This window comes from Porites lutea, chromosome 3 (assembly GCF_958299795.1).
Source record: "Porites lutea chromosome 3, jaPorLute2.1, whole genome shotgun sequence".
Classification (NCBI taxonomy): domain Eukaryota; kingdom Metazoa; phylum Cnidaria; class Anthozoa; order Scleractinia; family Poritidae; genus Porites; species Porites lutea.
The window spans coordinates 27,545,573-27,570,946 of record NC_133203.1 but is presented as its reverse complement, the minus strand read 5'-3'; the positions used below and the strand labels follow the sequence as shown (position 1 = coordinate 27,570,946).

Below are 25,374 nucleotides of genomic sequence, written 5' to 3'. Positions count from 1 at the left end.
TCATGCGTGTGTAATCGTACTTTCATCGTTATAAACGAAGAAAAGGAGAGAATCTAAAGCCTCTCAACCCAACCCTAACTATGGCCACCACCTTCCCTTTCCCATAACCTGCGGCAATGCCATGGCATTTTCCTGTGAACCATACTTATCTTGGTGCTCTTGTTTTTCCGAGCCAGTACTTAACACAAACTGACAGAGACGAGTGCCATTTTTACAATTTATTCGCTGATAGGTTAACCTATACGTTATAACAATGAGACTCAATCTTTCTCCAATGCCTTGCTCTTGAGAAAGCGTCTTGTTGTGGACTTGCTTTGCTCGTTATTGTATAGGTTTTTACTGAACACCTCAAGTGTGTAGGGCGAGAGCCTCACACTTTCTCTGATTTTAAGTCTACTTTGATGAGAACGTGTTCGTAGTGTTCTTTCTCGTTTGCGAATCATGAGCTGGAGTCCGGTATTTGAATTGATCCAATGGGTGCTTACGTTTTCTAAAACACTCAACAGATAAGCGCCCCATTGAGATCGTAAATAGACAAGAAAGCCACCAATCTTGTATACGTACAACAGTGGGTGTAGGTGTGGACGTGTATCAAGTTAGTTCAACGTGTTTTTACGCACATTATTCAGTAAACGTTTAAGTGAAGGCGACAAGCCGTTGGTGATCAGTGTTTTCAGTTGATTTCTTGATACAGCGCGATCCCTATTTTGTTATGTGCAGGAAATTACAACAATTATATGATTTGGACACATATTTTGGTCACAACAAAAGTAGCATTCCAAGCTCATGATTTGTAAACTAAAGATAACTAATTATGTAGGATCGTAGTTTAAAAGGCGACTTGCTTCACATCTAGGAAAAGATTAAGAAGTCTTGCCTATCAAGCCTACCTTACAGTAATTGGCCAATTGAAAGGATACCATGCGCATTTTGATAACTTCTCGCAATTCAAGCTTTTATCACATTGTGCTTTGCTAGGTGAATAAAAGGTACTCGAAATTCAAATCATTTAAGCTTATCTAACCTTCCTGACTAAAAGAATTGCATAGTTTGCAGTGCTTTATTATATACTGCAAACGAAAAAAATCTAATGCAATTTTTCATTCAGCAGCGACAGTTAAAGGCTGATATTCCTGTTGACCTTTAAGCTTCTTTCTTTTCAACAGAAGGTAAGCAACAGCCATAACACAGACCGCCACAGCTGCTACTAGAGCGATGTTGAGAGCGGCACTTCGACCTGTAAAGTAATAAAAGAATTAGATAGAGCCATTATCCACATCATGAATCTGCGTCCGTAAAGAACAGGACAACCAGTGCTCGCATTAGTTTCCATGAGTGATGTAACTGGTACAACTGAGCCTCTCTTTGCCGGTATTTCCCGACGACTTCTATATCGCAAAGTTCGCTGGTATTGATGCAGTGACGATTTTAGAGATTAAAAAGACGGTCGCGTTGCCATTCTAGTCAACTTTGACAAAGTAAGTAGTGCAATGGCAGCAAAGAAATCTGCTATAACGTGTGCTGCACGTCTTTATTTTTTTTCCTCATTAAACCCATTGCTTTTTTTTTTGGCTTGTAGCGATTTGGTGAGCAAATACCCAATAACAGGCAATCTCTGATTGTTACATTCCAGTCGGTTAATTATATAAGAATTTGTATTTTTTGGTCCGAGATTTCTAATACATGTAAGTTGCAAACAGGGAATGTGTCTTCTCATTATTTCATTCCACCGACAGTACATGTCGGATTAATTTCCGAAGGTAACCCAAAAACTTACGAGAGTCATCCAGAAAAACCCGACGGCTTTCGATGGTTCAGAAACAATGGCATGAATGTAACACAAAAAAATAAAAGGCCTTTTCTGAGATGCTCGAGAATCTGTTTCAAAGCGAGGCTTAAAGTGCAAAGCCATTGATCCGAAAATACTTTTTTGTTGTTGTTCTTATGCAAATAAAACTCATTTTCACAAGAAAGGTTTTTCACTTAATAGCTTCTCTTTGAAAGTGAGAGTTTTTGGGACTCGGATATGGCCAAAAGGGTGTGAGAAGATTGCCTGATTGCTAGCCCTGGAAGAATGAATTTTGAACTTACCACCTTTCTCCAGAGCACGGAGTTCTTTTTCTGTTTCTTGAAGCTCTGTTTTCTCATCGCTGTCTTCTCGCATGAAGGGTCCTTGGGCGAGAGTGACTTCATCATCCTTAGATTCCAGAGTCGTTACGGCTCTCTTGGCTCGTCGGATACATCCCTGTGCGCAACGCGAGTTAGGATCAGACGCGTTACAGATCTTCACTCTGCAGTGCATATAGACAAACATATGATCACCCACGAATGCGAAGGCCTCTAGACTGAATTTCTGTGTACGTTTGTCATTTGTTGGGTGGAATTTGACCGTTTTATCCACTGCGCATCTGTAAGAAAAAAAAGAGTAGTTATTAAGGAGAAACATGATATATTACAATGCCTTTAGTGATGTACTGCAGCACCAAGGCAGACAAGGGAGAGGAGGTTACTAGATGAAGGGTAAAGTGTCAAAAGCACTAATATTTTATACTATTAGACTATGTTCTCACCAGTGCTGGATAGCTTTTTGTGACAACATGAAAAGCTATTCGTCATAATACGAGCACCTATATATATCTGATATGCCGTGACACTCCACTTTAGTGATCGGCACGGCGCAGCTTCTCTCCGTTAAGAAAAAGGTTAGAAATTACCGAACAGTATCAGGTATGGATTTCGAGCTGCCTAATAATCATCATCATCAGCAGCAGCAGCAGCAGCAGCAACATCATGATGATGAAGATGATGGCAACGATGACCATGATCATGACGATGACGATGATGATGATAGATTAACCGTATTTTTGTTGTATGTTTGACGGCAGTCAACCATGCCGCTATGCGCACGCATTTGGTGAAATGGTCCTTACCCGTCTTTTATGAAGGTATATTTGGACACTCCAGGTTTACTTGGGTTCGGATCCGGTGTAGCAAAACATTCTTCTCCCAAAATCTCCAGTCTCTTGTCTTGTGTGTCTACTCCTATCTTAACATAGAGCGTCTTCCTGAGGGGAACCTTCACTGGGAAGTCCTTTTTCGTGTAATGGCCGAGATACCGATTGTCTGGGAAGATATTCATCTCCAGTACAAATTTTCCAAGTCCTTTCTTGGAGAAGATGACCTTCTTGCTCTTTACTTCAAGGCCAACAGAGGAAACGACTCCTGCATTTGAGTAATAACAGGTGAAGGGAATCTCCACCTCTCGCACTCGTGTGATGATCTGATGAGGCGCCACTGGGATTTCTAATACATTGTTGGTATAGCTGACGAAATGTTTGGTACTCCTACTCAACGTTTGGCATCCTGTCAGTTTGGTATGTAAAATGAAGTGAGTTTTGGTTTCTTTAGCTCCACATTCTAGGTCATTCAGACGAAGATGTTCCCTGTCTAGGCCATGAAGGATGTATTTTGGTATGCTTATCCACATTTCGTTCTTGCCACATGTGAGGTTAACACCTACAGGACGGGAGAATGTGTAAGTTAAAAAGTAAGCATAATCGATGGAACGTTGTTTTGAAATCTACTTTGAGTTCTTCGTTGGTTTATCATTTACCGTTGCGGTTGCCTTACTATGCGTTCCTTAGTATTCGCGGCAATGAGGAAGATGAATAGAACAGATAGATGGATTCATGCTTTCACTAATCAATGGATGTACTCAATATACACTGAAATGGATCAGATCTATACGTAGGGGATAAGAGAATGACATGGACAAATACGCCGTCTGTCACATATAAGTGGATCGATGGCGGGAAACACGTACAGATGAATGGACGTAGTATATAGATCTAGGGCTAAAAGCGAAGCTCCCGTTAATACAAAGCAACGATAATGCATTAAATGATGGTGGGAAGGATGTGTGCGAAATTTCTGAACCAATCGAAATACAAACGGACTACTCAGCAGATATTCTTTAAATTAATGAAGCGGATGTGTCTATTGATGATTTCAATGCAGTGAGGTTATGAAATATTTTTGACATTCCAAGATGCATTATTTGTTACCTTTAAGATCGATCAGTACTCGCCAGGCTAATTAGTAAATGAAAAGTAATTTTCTTACCTGGTGGAGTGGGTGAGGTTGGTGATGGTGGTGTCGTTGTGAGGCCTGAAAGGAAAGGCATAACATACAGAGTGTTACATTAATTTATTCCTATCGTGAGAAGCATTAAAATTCAATTTTAAACTAAAAGCAGTGAAATTGCAGAGGTGAAGAAATTGTTCCCCGTTTATTCCCAAATAAAAAGTAAAGAAATAAAGAAAAGAAAAAAGACGATGACATATTTTTTTGAATTCATAGCATGGATTCTATATTATCATGGTTCACCAGTGTTTACAGCTTCAGGACGACGCGACCTTTTCAGTGGTTTCCCTAAGGAATGCCGAAATTCCATGCTGATGACGTGTCAGATCTGGGTAGTACTTCTGATGGTCGAAATGAAGGGAAACCAGCAATGATGGCGTCGGGAAATATCATGGGCGGTATTCTCAGGCTACTGCGTTGTTTAGAGCCGTCTTTGTTTGTTTTTGTTTGAGTTTTCCACACATTAATGACCCAGTCCCAAAGAAGAAACAATTTTTGCTGATAATTTGCTGAAACACGGCCTATAAACAAATTCACCCAAACCCAAGCTGAGATTTCTTAAGCAGCCAAAAGCACCTCATTTGCCTGTTTACCAGATTCACGAATTGTTAATACCACAAGCGCTAGCAGAAAATTGGAGAGGACAGAAAAAAATGCTTCAGCGTAAAGGATTAAGTCCGAAGCAATAGAAGAACGACAAAGGTTTTGACCCACACCAACGGTAATCCAAATTTTCGCCAAAGGTGTCCTCAAGTAAAATTTAAGCAAAGTTAACCAAACTCTTGCATGGGCAGCTTTTTGTATGGTGCACCTTCAATAACTGTTGTCCCAAAAACATGAGAAGGGAAAAAAAAGCTCACCTTCATTATCCCCGCAGTAACGCAGCCAACACACAGGAGGCTTAACTAACCGATACACGTAGAAAGCACCACAGTTTTGGATCTGAATATCGTTTTTCCAGTTGCAACATCTGGAACCCCAATGATAACAAACTCGACGAGTAACAATGCCTTCTCCTACTGATGGGTGCGAACCGTTCAGCCAGCCCGGAGCATGAGTACCACAGCGTCGTTTTGGTACACAGGATGTTGGCATTTTGTCGCCAGCTTCGCCAGTGAAGCGATACCAGGCTGGTAAAGGATGCAGGTGTCTCTGGTCACATCTCAGGTTCTTTTGATCTGTATTTGCTACGCTACGGTTGAAACCGTCAAGAACGTGATAGCTGCTGCATGGATTTGGTGCTAAACAGGAAACGGGACAACGTTAACTCAGCCCGACAAAGAAAGCAACAAGACTGGTGTTACAAGTCAACCGGTTATCTGCAGATACAAGGACACTCCTGGAGACACTACCCACACCAAAATTAGACTTAACCATGCATGTGTTAGTGTATGGGAAGAAAACCTGAGTATTTTGTGGAAACGTCCCACAGCAGGAAAGAAAACTGAAGAAAACTCAACCCACCCAATGAACTGACGCCAGGATTTGAACCAGGCCACACTGGTGGAGGCCGATAGTTCTCTTTCCTATACCGAACATTGCTGGAAACAGGGTTTCAGACACAGATCCTTCGCGGACATTTATTCTTTCAAAAGATAAATCAAATAATTATATCTTCAATAAAAAAAAACACAGATTAAATAACTGAGTGTTGTGCCTTAAAAGTAAAATTTTGCTTGTGAATAAACATGTTCTATCTTTCATACCTGGTGTGGTTGTTGGCGGAGGTGGTGTCGTTGTTGGTGGTGGAGGTGTTCCTGAAAAGATTACAAATATACAAACGAATCATACTCAAGCAGTTTCCTTCGTCGTTAACGTTTAGGGCCTTTAAAATACCTAAAAGCAGGTTCAGACTTTCGAAATTCTTTTAAACTTTTGAGTGGACGTTTTTAATCGCCAAAATTTTGGCTCTTACTAGTTTTTGAAATCGACATAGACATTTCATTCCTTTCGCCATGCAAAATTTACTAGCTCATCATTTGTATTCCTTGTTCCTCAATGTCTAACAGTTTTAATACTCAACAAGCAAACCCATATAGTGTGATAACAATGACAATTCGTCAAAACTTCCGTACAGACTTTTCCATAATCGTACAACTCTCTATCGCCCTTTATACGGACAAACTTGCCACTTTCAACTAATTTACATTAGGAAGATTTGACTGTAGATGAAAATCGTCCCCCAAAACAGTTAGAAGTTAAAAAAAAAAACAAAAACTAAATCTCACCTGCATTGTTACCGCAGTAACGCAGCCAACACACAGGAGGCTTAACTAACCGATATACGTAGAAGGCACCACAGTTTTGGATCTGAATATCGTTTTTCCAGTTGCAACATCTGGAACGCCAATGATAACAAACTCGACGAATAACAATGCCTTCTCCTACTGATGGGTGGGAACCGTTCAGCCAGCCCGGAGCATGCGTACCACAGCGTCGTTTTGGTACACAGGATGTTGGTATTTTGTCGCCAGCTTCGCCAGTGAAGCGATACCAGGCTGGCAAAGGATGCAGGTGTCTCTGGTCACATCTCAAATTCCTTTGATCTGTATTTGCCACACTACGGTTAAAACCGTCAAGAACGTGATAGTTGCTGCAGGGATTTGGTGCTAAAGAAGAGAAGGGATAACGTTACCTCAGCCCGACAAAGAAAGCAACAAGACTGGTGTTACAAGTCAACCGGTTATCTGTAAATACAACAATACTACTGGAGACACTGTGCATATCAAATTTGGAATTCAACCAGGAGTGTGTTAGTGTGTGATGAGAGAAGAAAACCTGGGTATTTTGAGAAAAACCTCTTAGAACTGAGAAGGAAACTAAAGACGAACTCAACCCACACAATGAATTGACGCCAGGATTTGAACCAGGCCACATGGTGGAGGCCGATAGTTCTCTATCCTTTCCCAAACATTGCTGAAAACAGGATTTTTTTAGAAAGAGAGACCTTTCGCGGACATTTAATCTTTTACAAGATAAATCAAATATCTATATCGTCAAAACAATACACATATTATATAACTAAATTTGCATCTTTAAAGTAAAATTTTGTTTGTAAAAGAGCATGTTTTATGTTTCATACCTGGTGTCGTTGTCGGCGGAGGTGGTGTCGTTGTTGGTGGTGGAGGTGTTCCTGAAAAGATTACAAATATACAAACGAATCAAACACAAGTATTTTGCATTGTTACAGTTTATGCTTTAAAGTAACTAAAAGCAGGTTCAGGCTATTGAAGTTCTCCTAATCTTTGGGCGTTTTTAATCGACATATTTTTGGCTCTGACAAGATTTTCAATTTGACCTAACTTAACAACGGACTGAATTTCATTCCTTTTGCTATGCGTTTTTTTTCCTTTATTCTTTATAAACAGTTATAATTCATTTAAGTCTAGTCTAATTATCGGTTACTAAATTTTACTATATTTTACTTTGCATTAAAACAGATAACAATTTTAACAAAAGGGAAAAAAAAAGAAAAAAAAAGAAAGGCAAAGTCAAGAAATGGACAAAAATGACATCACAAGAAAGTTGCATGCTTTTTGGTCCTCCTTTCCCCATTTGCCCGTCCCTTACCTGCGCTTTATTTAGTTGTATATAATAAACTATTTTTCTGAAGGGCATTGTTCGAAAAAAACCAATTTCTTACTAAAGGAGGCTAAGTTATTATAATCATCGATGCCATGCAAGATTTACTAGCTAATCATTATTTTCCTTGTTCCTCAAGATCTAACCTTTTTAAAATTCAACAAGCAAAACAATTTAGTGCGTTAACAATGCCAATCCGTCAAAACTTCCGTACAGACTTCTCCATAATAGCACACCTAACTATACTATCGCCTTTTAAATGCACAAACTTGCCACTTTTAACTAATTCACATTAGGAAGTCCCCAAAAACTACAGTTAGAAGGAAAAAAGAAACAACTAAATCTCACCTGCATTGTTACCGCAGTAACGCAGCCAACATCCAGGAGGCTTAACTAACCGATACACGTAAAAAGCACCACAGTTTTGGATCTGAATATCGTTTTTCCAGTTGCAACATCTGGAACGCCAATGATAACAAACTCGACGAATAACAATGCCTTCTCCTACTGATGGGTGGGAATCGTTCAGCCAGCCCGGAGCATGCGTACCACAGCGTCGTTTTGGTACACAGGATGTTGGCATTTTGTCGCCAGCTTCGCCGGTGAAGCGATACCAGGCTGGCAAAGGATGCAGGTGTCTCTGGTCACATCTCAAATTCCTTTGATCTGTATTTGCCACACTACGGTTAAAACCGTCAAGAACGTGATAGTTGCTGCAGGGATTTGGTGCTAAAGAAGAGAAGGGATAACGTTACCTCAGCCCGACAAAGAAAGCAACAAGACTGGTGTTACAAGTTAACCGGTTATCTGACAGATACAAGACACTCCTGGAGACACTGCCCACACCAAAACTAGACTTAACCATGCATGTGTAAGTGTATGAGAAGAAAACCCGAGTATTTTGTGGAAACGTCCCAAAGCAGGAAAGCAAACTGACAACAAACTCAACCCAGACAGTGAATTGACGCCAGGATTTGAACCAGGCCACACTGGTGGAGGCCGATAGTTCTCTTTCCTTTCCCGAAAATTGCTGAAAACGGGGTTTCACACAGAGAGATCCTTCGCTGACATTTATTCTTCAAAAGATTAATCAAATATCTAAGTCTTCAATAAAAAAAAAATACTCAGATTAAATAACTGAAGGTTATGCCTGGAAAGTAAAAGTTTGTTTGTGAAAGAACATGTTCTATTTTTCATACCTGGTGTCGTTGTTGGCGGAGGTGGTGTCGTTGTTGGTGGTGGAGGTGTTCCTGAAAAGATTATAAATATAAAAACGAATCATACTCAAACATTTTGCTTCGTCGTTAAAGTTTAGTGCTTTAAAATAACCAAAGGCAGGTTCAGACTATCGAAATTCCTTTAAACTTTTGACGTTTTTAATCCCCACATTTTTTACCCTACCTAGATTTTGAAATTGACATATCACAAAGAAATTTCATTTCTTTTGCCATCCAAAATTTACTGGCTGATCATTTCTATCCCTTGTTCCTTAAGGTCTAATAGATTTAAAATTCAACAAGCAAAACCATTTAGTGTGATAACAATGCCAATCCGTCAAAACTTCCGTACAGACTTCTCCATAATCATACACCTCTATATACTATTGGTCTCTATAATAGGGACACACTTGCCTTGTTTCAACTAATTCACATTAGGAAGGTTTGACTATAGATGAAAATCGCCTCCAAAAACGGCTAGAAGTAAAAAAAAAACCCTAAATCTCACCTGCATTGTTACCGCAGTAACGCAGCCAGCACACAGGGGGCTTAACCAACCGATACACGTAGAAAGCACCACAATTTTGGATCTGAATATCGTTTTTCCAGTTGCAACATCTGGAACCCCAATGATAACAAACTTGACGAGTAACAATGCCTTCTCCTACTGATGGGTGGGAACCGTTCAACCAGCCCGGAGCATGCGTACCACAACGTCGTTTTGGTACACAGGATGTTGGCATTTTGTCGCCAGCTTCGCCATTGAAGCGATACCAAGCTGGCAAAGGATGCAGGTGTCTCTGGTCACATCTCAAGTTCTTTTGATCTGTATTTGCCACGCTACGGTTGAAACCGTCAAGAACGTGATAGTTGCTGCATGGATTTGGTGCTAAAAAGGGAAAGTGGAGATATAAACTCACTTTATGGAGAATTCAACAAGACTTTTATTACAATTTATATGCTATTTTGAAGAAAAAAAAGCAGTAAAATGAATAAACCTGGGCAGCATTAAACTAATCAACGTGAACGAAACAAATTAAATTCATTGATTTTTTTGAGATGGGGACACTTGACATTTTCAGGAACTGATAAACCTGCATGGAAATCTTTGGTGTCCCCCACTAACTGGAGACACTTTCCCACATAGAGTTTCAATCCGAAGTAGTATCCAAAAAAAACTTTCGGATCAAATAGGAACTCAACAACAAACTCAACAAGACATTATTGCTCCCTGAACCTCGCTAACTCCGATCCCCCGGGCAATGTAACAAAACAAAACCTGAAGACAAAATGATCGTCTGCCAACGCTAAAGCGTTAGTCAAATTCGTTTATGATAATGTAAATTTACATTACCAACAATTTTTATGTCAAAGTGTAATGTTGTTTCTGTAAGACCATTTCACGTTTTTTATACCTGGTCTTGTTGTTGGTAGAGGTGGTGTCGTTGTTGGTGGTGGAGGCGTTCCTGAAAAGAATTGCAGACGTAAGATATCCAGGTTTGATGCCTTTGCAGAATTGAGTGTCAAAAGAATAAACTTTACATTTACAAAAAGCGGATGCAGATTATTGGAATCCCTTAAAGTATAGTTCGCACTTTTTCGAAAGGTAGAGTGCCTTGAATGTCGTAGGTTTAATAACTGATTCCCATTTGGAACTAACAAAATTTTCCAAGTTCTTCTCACTCCACATACCATTCTATTCATTATCTATAATTTTGAGGCCAGTAAAATTACCAATCAAAAGCGTATTTACATTGAGATGAGTATATTCAAAGAACGCAATAGCACCTAAATCCCTCAAACAAAACCAGTACGGAATGCTCCATTGGCCCAACAGATACCAAATGTCTTTCCTTAACAATAAGGACACCTTCTTACCTTTGCAGTTGAAAACACTTGGCTCTGTCCCTTAATTCAATTTCCTCACTACGAATGTTCGAATAAAATTCAAGATCTTTTCCGATAACAGCTAGAAGGGACGAAAACAAAAAAACTCACCTGCATTGTTACCACAGTAACGCAGCCAGCACGTGGGAGGCTTAACTAACCGATATACATAGAAGGCACCACAGTTTTGGATCTGAATATCGTTTTTCCAGTTGCAACATCTGGAACCCCAATGATAACAAACTCGACGAGTGACAATGCCTTCTCTTACTGACGGGTGTGAACCGTTCAGCCAGCCCGGAGCATGCGTACCACAGCGTAATTTTGGTACACAGGATGTTGGCATTCTGTCGCCAGCTTCGCCACTGAAGCGATACCAGGCTGGCAAAGGATGCAGGTGTCTCTGGTCACATCTCAAATTCCTTTGATCTGTATTTGCCACGCTACGGTTGAAACCGTCAAGAACGTGATAGTTGCTGCATGGATTTGGTGCTAAAGAGAACGCATGAAAACATTAGCTTCGGGAAAGACAAAGCTCAAAAGAATATTTTTTTAGTAACTACTTACTTAAAAGGATGTGTTGATGTTTATTGTGCAAGGACTGCAACCCGCATTTGATAGATAAGATGAACTTACACTAGTCAGTGAAAACTTAAGGCTTTTACTGAGCTTTTTACAAACACGCGAACTCTGAAGTTCAAAACCAACTTGCGTTTGTGATCTTTGCTCGATTAATCATCTAGCGCCCATATAGAAAACAAATTAAGGTTTACTTCAACGATTTCAAGAGGTCATGGTTTTTGATTTGTTATTGGTGGATTTCCATCCGTTTTGTGTCGTGTTTTAAGGTTCGTAGCTTGTGATCGTAATTATGCCGCAATGACGGTTGAGCGAAAAAAGCAATTGTAAGCTGGCGTATAAAGTTTACAACTCGCGTGTTACTGAAAAGCGCTATAACTGAAAGTATACGCTATATATTAGTACTCAGAGATGCTATTTTTGTAGCTTAAAGAAATAATGATGAGCAACTTTTGGTTTCTATTTATTAGTTATGGAGCGAACTATATAGAGAGAATAACTAAGAAATTTCACGACGTCTTCTACAATCTTTCAAGAATGTTGATCTTTTACCAGACGAACAACTAAGCCAAATAATGCTATTTTAGATAAATATATGTTTTAAATTCCTTGATCAACATCCTAAAGGCAGTTTGGTAATATTAATTGACAAGTTTCTGTTTCTTTGTTTGTTTTCAGAATATGGGTGTTTTTCCATGCGCAACCCCTTACCCGCAAGATGTTTAATCATATGATCGCTGTTTTGTTTTGTTTTTAAATTTATTTTTTAAGGCAAAGCATAAAATCTACAGTGAGATGCCAATCTGGTTAAGGATAAAAAGTACATACCTGGAGTTGTTGTTGGCGGTGGCAGTGTGGTGGGTGCTCCTACAAAAAAATAAGTACTTTCTCATTCTGTTGAATTGCTGAGACATTTCCTATTAAATGGGAATTTTAGTTGTATTCCTTGCGCCTTACTTGATTTATCCTTCCAGGTGTATTTTTTGTCAAAAATTGGATTGAAGAAGAAAACTAAAATGAAAGAAACGTCTTTTCGTAGGAAGAAATTTTTCTATAACGAAAGGATCAAGATCAAAGGCACGTTTTCTGGCCCGAATGTAAGATGTGGAGAACAACTAAAAGCGTTCACTGTTAATTCACGCCAGTGTTGTCAGTTAGTCTCCATTTGTGCCAGTGCCAGTGCTCGATTGGTTTACTGCGCACCTAAGTATTGTCATGTTACTCCTTCGCTAAGAGAACTCCACTGGCTATCAGTGCGCTTGCGCGTAGATTTTAAGGTTCTCCTTGTTACATTTAAGATTCTTCACGGTGTTACGCCTATCTATCTTAAGGATCTTGTCTCTGTCTTACCGGACTCACGTTACCAACTACGCCGTAACAATAATGGTATATTGTTAGAAAGGCCTCGGCTAAGAAAGAAGAAGACTTTGGGAGATCGCGCGTTGTCGATGGCTGCCCCCTTTTTATGGAACAGTCTTCCTCTGCCAATAAGACAGGAAACATCAATCCACTCTTTTAAACGCTCTGTTAAAACATATCTATTTAAGAAGGCTTTTAGTTAGATTATTTATTTATTTATTTATTTTTAAACATTGTAATTTTACCGGGTAATTTTACTGGTTTTTAATTTTGTTATTAATAATATTGTAATGCGCTTTTGAGTATTTTTATAGAAAAAGCGCAATATAAGTATTAAATATTATTATTTGTGCACTTGGGTATCCATTTCTTTCCGAGGCGACATTTAGACACCAAAGATTTAAACATCTGAAAAAAAGCTTACTTTTCTCAGTCATTTAGTCAATATCAAGGGGTGTACATGTCTTAGGAAAGGCCTTTTTGTTTCGGGCTAGCAATAACCTGCAATAACCCGTGCAAGCTATTCTGTTGTCCTCGACATTTATCCTGAGGCTCCGCCAAAATAAAATGGAGAAGCAAAAAAAAATGATTATAAGAAAATTGTGTCAGAATTTTACACATACCTGCATTATTGTCTCCACAGTAACGCAGCCAACAATGTGGAGGCTTGATTAAGTTATACACATAAAAATCACCACAGCTTCGAACCTTGATGTTGTTTTGCCAATTGCAGCACCTGCTCGACCAATGATAACAAACTTTACGATTCACTTGACCTTCCTGGAGTTGCGGGTGGGAACCGTTAAGCCAGCCAGGAGCATGTGTTCCGCATCTTCTCATGGGAACACATGATTCTGGAATCTTAGTACCACTATTGCCTATCAGGCGATGCCATTTACCATCCACGATGTTGTCTGGTGCTCTTTGATCGCATCGCAGTCTGCTCTGGTCGGTATTGCCCATTGCACGGTCAGGTTGGTTGAGCGTTTCATAGTCCTCGCATTCATTGGGTATTCCTGCAAACAAATAAAGTTGCATTCAACTGAAGGGTTTTTGTTTTTTCATAATCACTACTTATCCGCCAGGACTTATATAAAAACATTTATGTAGTGTAATTTAAAGTAGCTGGAAAGGATGCAAATTTTCTGTTTACTTGCAACTTGATTAAGGAGAATTTTCGGGGGAATTTCTTGCAATGGAGGCAGAAGATCAGTTTCGAAATATGCCTAAATTTGGCGGAAAAAAGAAAGAAGTATCTGAAAATGATTTGGGATAGGATTTTAGCTCACCGCAGTATCGAAGCGAACAGGCAGGCGTCCTCTTCAGTTCATAGACGTAAAAAGCTCCACAATTCCTGACTCTGATGTTATTACTCCATTGACAGCAGCCGCTTGACCAATGGTAACAAACTTTACGACTCACTATACCCTGAGCTACGGTAGGGTGACCTACTTGCAACCACCCTGGGGCATGCGTACCACAGCGACGTTTAGCTGGGCATTTAGTGGGCATCCTAACACCAGCTGCACCAGTGAAGCGATACCAGCCCTCGGTGAACCCACGACCAGGCTGATCACATCCGATTGGGCTTTGACCAGTGTATCCCACACGACGGTTAATGTTGTTTAGAAGCTTGTAACTGTTACATGGGGCAGGCGCTTGAAAGAAATTAAGAACGATTATTGATTACAATATTTCTTATTGATGGTAAAACGCATTCATGGTGACTGTAGCGATATAAACGTAGATCCATCTTGATATGATGTGGATTTTGTATCAAAAATCAATAAAAGGAAGAAAATATTTCTTAAAGGGGCTATATCATAGTGATTTCCACAATTTTTGGTTTATTACGCTAAACTAACGGATTGGGGAATGGAACTCGTAAGGAAAGATATCAGATGATTATATCAAAGGAAAACCAAAGCATATATTCATTTTTTTTCATTTGTTGACACAACAGGGTTAAACTTGAATAATATGGCTCAATCTTCTCAACTTGCAAATCGTTTCCACCAAGGTCATTGAATGCTAACGTCATACACCGATAGTTGATGCATAGTAGAATTAAATAGGCCTTAACTATTACATTTCTGGGAATTCCTTTCATTCTAACTTGTGTTTAGCGTTCTAAAGTAATAACAAAAAATCGTCATATCTTTTTAGTGGATTTGTACATGCATACCTTGTGTTGTTGTTGGTGGTGGCAGTGTGGTAGGCGCTCCTAAAAAGCAAGCGAAGCACATCAAACAAATCATTAAATGTCCCGAAGATACTCCCATAAAAGTTGGGAAAGGTGTTTGCCGCCCAGGATCCTAAACCCTGGACTATATGCCTATTTTTCGCCTCTTTTTATTATATCCCAGAAATACATTTGCAGATAATCATCATAAGCGTGGACCTGGATGTTTCTGAAATTGGCTCACTAAACATAAATGTCCCCGGTTTTTTTTCAGTGGTAAACTTTGCTTGCAATTGTATTCGAACGTGAATAGTTTGTCCAATTTAGCTGTCCGTCCAGGTTAATTACCCAAAACTCTACGAGGTTTCTTGCCAGCTCAAGAACTTTTTGATAGGACAACAAAATCAGCTGTAGAGTTGAGCAGCCAGAGCAAGATTTCATGAATAAGAATAAGACTAAAATAGATCAGCTACAGCACATTACACTTACCTGCGTTATTGTTACCACAGTAACGTAACGTGCATGTTGGAGGCCTTTTTAACTGATAAACGAAAAAAGTACCACAGCTTCGAACCTTGATGTCGTTATGCCAATTGCAGCACTTGTTTGACCAGTGATAACAAACTTTTCGACCAACAAGACCATCTTGGAGTTTTGGATGGGCCCCGCTTAGCCAACCAGGAGCATGTGTTCCGCATCTTCTCACGGGAACACAATTTTCTGGTATTTGAGAACCGCTGTTGCCAATGAAGCGATACCATCTTCCGTCCACGATGAAATTTCGATCGCATTGCAGATTGTTTTGGTTGGGGTTACCCATTCGGCGTTCAGGTTCGTTGATTGAGGTGTAGACCTCGCATTCATTAGGTATTCCTGAAAACAAATCGTTTTGACTTCAACACAGTAAATGTCTTTAAGGATAGTGGTAAGCCACAGACAATGAAACATGGGATTACTCGATGTAGCAGAACTTTAAAAACTTTACGAAAATGCAGGACACATGAAAATGACTTTTCAGAGGATGCTAGTGGTAAATAAAATTAATCTACCAGGACCGTAAATTACCACCTAGATCCCGGCAAACTGAGCGACATTTTTTTAGCATAGTATTACGAAAAGTAGAACGAAAAGCCCGTTATTATCATTCCTTTCGTGGCAAATAGATTATCAAAGTCTAGGTATGAAGTGTATGATTTCAGGAAAGTCAATTTTACACTCACCGCAGTATCGAAGCGAACAGGCAGGCGTCCTCTTTAGTTCATAGACGTAAAAAGCTCCACAATTCCTGACTCTAATGTTATTACTCCATTGACAGCAACTGCTTGACCAATGGTAACAAACTTTACGACTCACTATACCCTGAGCGACGGTAGGATGTCCCCCTTGCAACCATCCTGGAGCATGCGTACCACAGCGACGTTTAGCTGGGCATTTGGTGGGCATCCTAACACCAGCTTCACCAGTGAAGCGATACCAGCCTTCGGTAAATCCTCGGCCAGGCTGATCACATCCGATTGGGCTTTGACCAGTGTATCCCACACGACGATCAATGCTGTTCAAAATCTTGTAACCCACACATGGATCCAATACTGTAAAGGAACAAGTGTTAAACCATTAGCTTGCTTTACGCTGTTTCAGAGATTAGAATGATTAGAAGGTCAGAAAGAACAACTATCTGCCCTACAGGAACGTATAGCTAGGGATGTTACAGAGGTACTCTTAGCTTCCAGAAACTAAACTATTCATCACCCGATTCCAACTCTTTTTTGGACCTTTATGAGTGACTTTACTCCCGCTCCTTTAAGCTAGATAACAACTACACAGAACGATACTAAAAGCTGTCCGGCATAGTGTGAATCACAACGGCACAGCACTGGAACAAATTGCTTCACACACATCGAACATCGTGCCGTAGGCCGAGAGGACTTGGGGAAGTAAATCCCAGTCGTCAGTGGATTCCAGTCCTCGCTCCTATTTATTCACTTCCGCAACGGTCCGAATTCCCTTTCACACAACACTAAAGCGTTGCACAGAACACTCCACTCTCGCTCGCTCGGCGCAGCTTTCCTCCGTTACAGAAATCGCGCCTAAAAAACCGTTCTTAAGTGTGAATAGAAGCCCTATCCGATATGATTTTCGTGCCAGCCCAAGAACTATACGTTATATTGTAAATATAGACTTAGCTTTCAGTGTATTGGAAATTTCTCTCGTTTGCCTAACACTACTTTCCAGTTTCAGTTTTTCATATGCTTATAGCACTGCACAGTTAAAGGAATTTTACTTTTAGTGCTGTAACTTATGCGCATTTAAGATAACTGATTTGGCTAAACTTTAACCTCCTAGCAACCATGCATTGTTCCAATCGCGGAAAAAATTCCTGCATTATTGTCACGGTCTAGAACTTTCAACCTCGTGCATTAATTCTTTGCCAGAAATCTACTTGACAATCTTTTATCGGATTTAAGGCTTTTTTTACTCCAAGGAAAGCTGATATAGACAAATTGCAGAATCTGATGAGCTATTAAGCACTTACAGCTCGCCAACAACGAGCCCATGTCAGCTACAATGTTCTTGAGCTAAGCATTGACCAGATTGAGGATTTCAATGGCGAGTTTATATAATTATTGCCAAAGTTCATTCCGACCGCAATATTTTTAAAAGAGGGACGCACAAACCAGTCACCTCGGCTTCCATATATCTTAAAGAACCAAATCAGTGGTGATCGGTAATCAAAACTTGACTAAAATCTTTAACCACTCCCAGAGGGAAGGTGTTCACTATGAGACTTGTCAGTCTTAGGTGTACTGTATTAAACCCTGACACTCACTCTTATCCTAACAACTAGATCTGTCGTAACCGCAAAGTTACCTGCAATTCAAACCTCGCCATATGCCAATGTGCTCTTGACAAGTGCAAGGAAAACACTTAACTTGCCAAAAACAACTTCGTTTACCTTTTTTGTCACATGACAGAGAAACCTTTGCAATTGAACAATGTGTCTCATACTAAATCGTGTCCGACATCAGTAAAATTCTTTAAAAATGGTATTAAAATTTTAAACTGAAAAAGTACATTTTGACCCCGTGCCTCTTTTATGGAGTTTGTCTGCGGTGATTTCATCTCCTAGAAGCACTTCGGCGCAAGCCACAAGGAAATAGCAAAGTAGGATAAAGTACCTCATGGCTCTACCTCTGAAAGCTTGCAGCTTTGATGAACAAGTATTGGTATGTGTTTTGAGATTATATTCAGAGAAAGCGGAAAGAAAGTCACGGTTCTGTTACCACGAATTTCCGCTTTGTTAAATGAACGGTTAAAACAAGCCCAAGACACGTAGCTGCTTTGCATGTTGAGGTAAGCAAGACGAAGACCGCATTGGTTATAGTATTGGTATTCCTTTAGTGAAGCCAAACAATCGGCTGGAAAATAAACGCATGAACAAAATTTGATCAAGATGCGTTGCACTGAGTGCAGCATCTTGCCTTGAATGTGTTAAGCCAACCATATTGTTCAAATGCAGTTGGAACAGCAGCATTGGACCTGTGAAACGTGGAGATCGAGGAGTGTGGATCAAGCTAATTGTAACTGAACAAGTCTTGGTATAGGCTTTACTGACTTGATTTTAGTATAGAGTGAAATCTATATACAGCTTTAAATCAGCCTTTAAATCTTACCGCCCGGCGGTTTGTTCAGAGTAAAACATAAAGTTCTGATCGGAGCACATTTTAAAACAAAACGTGTAAAATATCACATAAGAAAATGTTGGCTTAAAAAGAGTCGAAAACGTGCGATTTCTTTGAAGTCGTTAATGCCCAGTACTGGATTTAAAAGTGAAATTAAGTGCCTACTTAAAAAGTCGATCCACCCTTAAAGGTCTAAGTCATAGTTAACGGATCGTTATAGGCCGTGATTACTATTTGATTATATATGTACAATCAAGCGAGACGTTAAACGAATTTGTTTCACGTACGTGGTCCAATAGTCGAATATCACTTTTTATGCCTCAAATACGTTTCTTTAAACGTTGAAATTACTAAGAAGCCTCAAGATTGACACACTGAATTGAGTTGTTGTGCACCAACAAGTTGAATTCTTCTGCAATCATTATGATTAAGGGTTAGAGCTGAGTCGCTTGTGATTTACTGGCAAATACGTGTTCTGGCTGTAGAATGAACCGGTTACTCAAAAGCAATGAAAAACAATGGAGTCAGAAAAAAGTAAAAGCTGATCTCAGGTTAAACATCGTGTCGGAGTAGTTGGTTAAGAGGGCTTGGGGAAGTAAATCCTAGTCCTTAGTGGATTCCAATCCTCGCTCTTATTCATTCACATCCACAACGGTCCGAATTCCCTTTCACACTCATCAAAGCGTGGCACAGAAAATTCCACTTTCTTGATCAGCGCAGCTTTCCTCCGTTACAGAAATCGCGCCAAAAAAGCCGTTCTCATGTGTCAACAGAAGCCCTATCCGGTATTGTCTCAGTGCCGGTCCAAGAACTATACTTTATATTGTAAACAAAGTTATAGTTTTCAGTAGCGTATTGGAAATTTACCTCGTTTGCTTACCACTACTTTTTTAAGTTTCAGTCTTAAATGTTACTTTTAAGGCAGTAACTTATGCCCAACATCATTCCCTAAGTTATGTGAACATTGATTGATTTGGGTAAACTTTAACCTTCTAGCAACCATGCATTGTTCCAATCGCGGAAAAAAATCCTGCATTGTTGTCACGATCTAGAACTTTCAACCTCGTGCATTAATTCTTTGCCAGAAATTTACTTTACAATCTTTTATCTGATTTAAATCGTCGCATTTTTTACTCCAAAGAAAGCTGATAGAAAAAAATTGCAGAATATGAGCTATTAAGCACTTACAGCTCACCAACAACGACGGCCATGTCAGTTACAATGTTCTTGAGCTAAGCAGTGACTAGATTGAGGATTTCAATGGCAAGTTTATATGGCAAGTTTATAAGCCGCAGTATTTGTCCCTTCGTTTTTTATATAGCTTAAAGAACCAAATCAAGTGTGATCGGTAATCAAAACTTGACCTGAGGGCAGGTGTCCACTATGAGACTTATCAGTCTTAAGTGTACTGTAACCCGAACACTCACTCTTATCCTAACAACCAGATCTGTCGAAACCGCAAATATACTTGCAATTCAAATACCACCAAATGCCAATTTGCTCTTGACAAGTGCAAGGAAAACACTTAACTTACCAAAAACAACTTCGTTTACTTTTTTGTAACATGACGGAGTGACCTTTGCAGTTGAACAATGTCTCTAATACGTCTGCTAAACTGTGTTCGAGAGATCAGTAAAATGCTTTTAAAAATGCTTTAAAACTGAAAAGTACATTTTGACCCTGTACCTCTTTTATGGAGTTCGTCTGCAGTGATTTTATCTGCTATAAGCACTTCGCCGCAAGCCACCAGGAAATAGCAAAGTAGGGTAAAGTACCTCATTGCTCTACCTTTCAAAGCTTGCAGCTTTGGTGAACAAATATTGGTATGTGTTTTGAGGTTATATTCAGAGAAAGCGGAAAAAAATTCACGGTTCTGTTACCACGAATTTCCGCTTTGTTGATGAACGGTGGTAAGCACAAAACATTCAACTGTTTTGCATGTTGAGGTTAGCAAGACGAAAATAGCATTGGTTATAGAATAGGTATTCGTTTAGTGAAGTTAAACAATCTTATAGTAAATAAACCCATGAACACAATTTAATCAAGATGCTTTGCATTGAGTACAGCATCTTGTCTTAAATGTGTTAAGCCAACCATGCTGTACAAGTAATCGCGACTACTGCAGTTGGAAGAGTGGGATTGGACCTGTGAAACGTGGAGATTGAGGAGTGTGGATCGGATCAAGCTAACTGTAACTAAACGAGTCTTGGTATAATTACCACACATACAGGTTAAGATCACGTAATTTCAACCGTTCAACTCTGTCTTGACTTTAAGCAACAAACGCATTTTCACCTCATGAATGATAAACTATTATTGTTAAACATAAAGGTACTGCTTTGCGTTTAACAAATATAGATATCTTGCAGACGTTTTCTTTTCTTTAGAAAGGGAGTTTTCGCGTCACTATCAATAAGAGCCCTTCGCTGAATCACTTTCTAACTTTACAGTCCCGAAAGTCTTGTCAAATGTCTATAATGACGTTAAGACATTTAATCGAGCTATACATATATATTGCACAAACTATGTGGCCTGTTTAAATTGTTTTACGTTTTGCTCTCAAATCACTTTAATTTCGTAATGTAGTAAGTGGCAATAAAGAAGTCTATAAAAATACGTATTTCAATATTTCGGTTTTACTCTCTTTGTTTTCCATGTTTCCGTAGTCCCAGTTTGCAATGCTTTTCTGGTTTTCCACTGCACATTCATTGTACATTTTAGATCAGCTTGGATGATTTCGGCGAAACCTTTGACTGCAAACCGAAATGTACTGATCAGAACAAATTGACAATTTCAATAATATGGCTAGAGAGTAGGGAATTCAGAATTTCCAGTCCTTGCTTTTTGAGCAGTTATTGAGAGTGGAGGTGTATGTATGAGTGTCAATTCTATTCTGTGGTTTTTGGAGTAACTGAACCGGCAATTATACCTTGCTTCAGTCAGACAAAGATCGTGCCTTTTTGCATGTTTGGCCACTTGCTGTGGACGATGCACGTTCCCAAAACGACATTGTTGAAAGCGTTCTAAAACTGAAAAAAACGAAATCCTATCTGTATAAGTACCTCACCTTATTCTGATGACAAGAAGTTTATGTATTCTGAAGAAGTGAAAAAAAAGAACTGTTCAATTGGCCGTAGTTATAGGCTTCACTGACTTGATTATAGTATAGAATGAAATCTTACCGCCCGGCGGTTTGTTTAGGGTTAAAAAATATAGCTCTGATCGGAGCACGTGGTAACACGAAAAAGTGTAAAATATCATACAAGAAAATGTTGCCTTAAAACTGAGAATCGAGAACATGCGATTTCTTTGACGTCATTAACTAGTATAAATGCCGAGTGTTGGTTGAAAGTGCAATTAAGTGTACGCTTACTTAAAAAGTCGATAACGATCCATTAACTATAATTTAGAAATTTATGAATGGATCGACGTTCTATTTACTATTTGATTATGTAATTGAACTCAAGCGGGACGTTAAACGAATTATTTTGTTTCACGGACTTAGTACAAAAGTCTAATATCAATTTTTATGCCTCAAAGAGGTTTTTTGTATCGTTGAAATTACCAAGAAGTCTCAAAATTGACACGTTGAAATAGGATAGCAGCAGATATAGAAACCAATGAAGCTTTCCCAGAAAAGAAAGGGGGCGCCTTGTAACTCGGCAGACTATCCTGGTTTTATTTATTTTTTGTAGCCATTTAAATTAAGGCGCGTGTGCGGGGTTTGCTCTGGCGAATTGTGATTGGCTAGGAAGAACAGTTGCCTTCTATCAAGTATTTTTCAGCAGGGTAGGGTGGCTTTGGGCAAATGATGTATCGGTCCCAAGAAAGGTCACCTCAGGACTCCCGGGATGGTTTTTTTTTTGTACAGTGCCAGGCCTCATTTTCCTGGCAGCGCGTTGATCTGGCCCGGCTGCTTCGGCGAGCATATTCTCGGTCTGTTTGGATTATATCCTTCGAGTTTTTCAAAGTCTGTGGGATTCGTTTCTCTATCTGGGAAAGCGACATTGGTTTCTATATCTGCTGCTATCCTATTTCTACGATCCTGGCATGTTTTTTTTTTCCGTTGGAGTTCGAATTTCGGGGAAAAAGTTTTATTGAATGAGAGCATGTCGGCGAAAATGGCATCTCATGTTTCCTACCTTGTATATTACTATTGTATATAGAGTGAATTTGAACAAATTACTGCAAATTATCACGAAACTTCGTTGGAGCAATAAGGACAACAACAATTAACTGCAGAGTAAGTTTCATTGATCTTTATTTAGTATTTCCTAGAAATTTTAGGATGGTATTTCTACCCCATACAAACACTGTAATTTTACTAGAACCGTACTGTGGTACTATCACAGAGCCTGGGTGACCTGTGCTCAAACTTCCCGTGAGCTCAATATCTCGACATACGCAAGCTGACGCATGAACTAATTCTTGATTAATGGGTTAACAAGAGAAATGAGTCAAAGTGATACTAATGGTTAAATATCAATAGCTTAAGAGATCTAAACCATGCTTCTGAATGCCATACAGATTCTGATATGAGAATGGCAGAATTTTAGCTTATCATTTTTGCAAGACTGGTAAACGATATAAATTTAATTACCGGTAAATATGACTCCGGAGGGGCAGCCGGAGTGAGACGGGTCCAAATAAGGTAGGTATAAATTAGCATTAAGAAATAAATTAGGTATAAATTAGCATTAGAAATAAATTAGCATTAAAAGAGCTGTGTCACTAAATTTGTTAGAATTCAAGGAGTAGGAGTTGCCACCAAACTGGGTGAAACATGAAAATAACCGCTCAAAACATTCAAAGAAGGTATAATTAACACAGCAAATACAAAAGGAGGCATGGATGGACAAACTTGAAGAAGATTAAAGCGGATTGCAGTTGTGGGTTTTGAAAACTTGTCAGCCTAACAGTTTTTCAAAGATCATCTTTGTTGTTTGTAACGTTTGATATAATGTTAAGGAGACATATTGGTTGGACAAGAAGCTGTGATTTTGTGATTAGCGAGTAATTTCTCAAGTTCCAAGCGACCAAGGACGCGTAACTGGCCCTATTAGAGAGGTTAATCATCACGTTTACGTCAAACGGCAAACTCGAATTTGTACCACGTGACCATGTTTCCCTTACTGTTCATTATTTCTACACATAGATAAGTAGTTTCACGCAAATTTTTATCCATAAGAACTTTGTTGAGCTGGTTTTATCTGCTCATTTTCTATTTTGAAAAATTCTCAACTCGAATCTGACTTTTTCCGTTTGCCGTATCTCTTTATCAACAAAAATGAATGGCAGACAGCCACGACGCAGTCCCTTTAGTAAAAAGATTATTAAGAGCTCGTTCGAAAAAGAACTCATAGTGAAAATAATAGTTGGAAAAGTACTAGCTTAAAGCCTACTAGCCGCGGGCTTGATCGGAAAAAGTACTTAAAATAGACTTCATTTCGTGTTGTGATAAAGCGGGCTTTTTTCCTCGTTCTTGACCTTTTTGTCTCCAGGCCTGACCCTCCCTCCTCCCTTTGCATCATGCGCCGAACAGATTTCAAACTTTCCTCTGGACTGAACGAAAAAATTGTTTCATATGCGAGCTTTTTTCTGTTTAATCAATTTATATTTCTCAAGAAGGAGTATCTTAAACACACTTTGACGAAGTTTTTCTGACAAGCGTCTGACTTTTTGCTATGGGCATCTAGGTAATGCAAGCAAATTTACGGGTGAAGAATGAGGACATAAAAAAAAGTGCACGCTTTGTTTTCCTGTTCATTTGAACAAGCAAGGGCATTCAATGCAATTAGGTATAACTTTCATCCATCAAGAACAGGTTTTAACTTCACTATAAACGTTACCAAACACCGTTTCTATTTTTCTTTTCATTGTTTCAAAAACATAGACAAATTTTGGAGGGATTTAATTCGGTAATAAGTGCGCTCACCTTCCCCACAACACCTTCCACCATATCCTGCTCTACATGTACAACCACTGCTATGGGGTGTTCCACCATGTTGGCAGGCATCTCGGTTACATCTTCTCGTCTCCAGTAAAGAGTAGGGACAGCTTCCACCACAAGACGCAGCCCTCGTCTGCTGCCGCGTCCGTCTTTGTGTACCGCTAGTACCGCAGGGATGCGAGCAAGAACTCCAGCTTGTCCAGCTACTGACGAGGCAGTTAACAGCTTGGCAGGACCGTCTTCGCCGTCGTCTTCTTCGCCAGGCATTTGTCTCCATCATCAAAAGCAGGAGGCAGACTGCCATCAAAACTTTCTTCATTTTTGAAGTCCGTCTGCTGGCGACGACCTCTTTAATTTATGGCAGAATGCTTACTGAGACCTCTTTTTTAATCGTAAAGTACTAATTATGCAAAATGCAAAAGTTCCGCTTTCGACATTCAATGTCGCGTGAACTATTCCTTGTACTCGGATCATTAATCTTTTTGGGTTACTGTTTGTTGAATTCTTTATACAATAACATCGACGCGCAAGTATATCGCACTGTTGAAGCCCATATCTTCTCACGGCAGTAGCGAAAGAGACTTCATTATGATTTTAAGGTCTTACAGTTTTTGGCGATCTTTCGTCTTTTTCTTGCCATTTTATGATACATCTCGAATTTATATGTGTACCACAGGAATATCAGAAGAGTAATCTAGTTAATTCTGATTAGACTTCGAGCAACCATGTGTATCTTTTAACTGTGTAATTGTCAAACATGCATTCTTGTTTAACTACTCTTTAGGTCTCTTACAT

The 25,374-nt window shown here is 39.4% G+C and overlaps 1 protein-coding gene across 1 annotated transcript; it reads right to left on the bottom strand.

Annotated features, from left to right (window-relative positions):
- Positions 1 to 210: 210 nt before the first annotated feature.
- On the bottom strand, positions 211 to 24,926 carry LOC140930843 (uncharacterized). The gene is made up of 20 exons (XM_073380556.1): positions 24,565 to 24,926; positions 16,166 to 16,538; positions 15,439 to 15,842; positions 14,953 to 14,991; positions 14,057 to 14,425; positions 13,391 to 13,783; positions 12,237 to 12,275; positions 10,941 to 11,321; positions 10,358 to 10,408; positions 9,451 to 9,831; positions 8,925 to 8,975; positions 8,074 to 8,454; positions 7,226 to 7,276; positions 6,372 to 6,752; positions 5,882 to 5,900; positions 5,004 to 5,377; positions 4,123 to 4,167; positions 2,931 to 3,516; positions 2,092 to 2,408; positions 211 to 1,237 (listed from the first exon to the last, which is right to left on the bottom strand). Exons 1-20 carry the CDS (start codon positions 24,896 to 24,898, stop codon positions 1,101 to 1,103), a joined length of 5,106 nt encoding a protein of 1,701 aa, XP_073236657.1. The 5' UTR covers positions 24,899 to 24,926; the 3' UTR covers positions 211 to 1,100.
- Positions 24,927 to 25,374: the final 448 nt, after the last annotated feature.

Excerpts from the sequence above, each read along its gene's own strand:
- LOC140930843 (XM_073380556.1), bottom strand. The coding sequence starts at position 24,898 with ATGAAGAAAGTTTTGATGGCAGTCTGCCTCCTGCTTTTGATGATGGAG. Across the intron at positions 8,455-8,924 it reads TCCGCCAACAACGACACCAG|CACCAAATCCCTGCAGCAAC; the intron begins GTATGAAAAATA and ends TCTCTTCTTTAG. Across the intron at positions 4,168-5,003 it reads TTACTGCGGGGATAATGAAG|GCCTCACAACGACACCACCA; the intron begins GTGAGCTTTTTT and ends CTTTCCTTTCAG.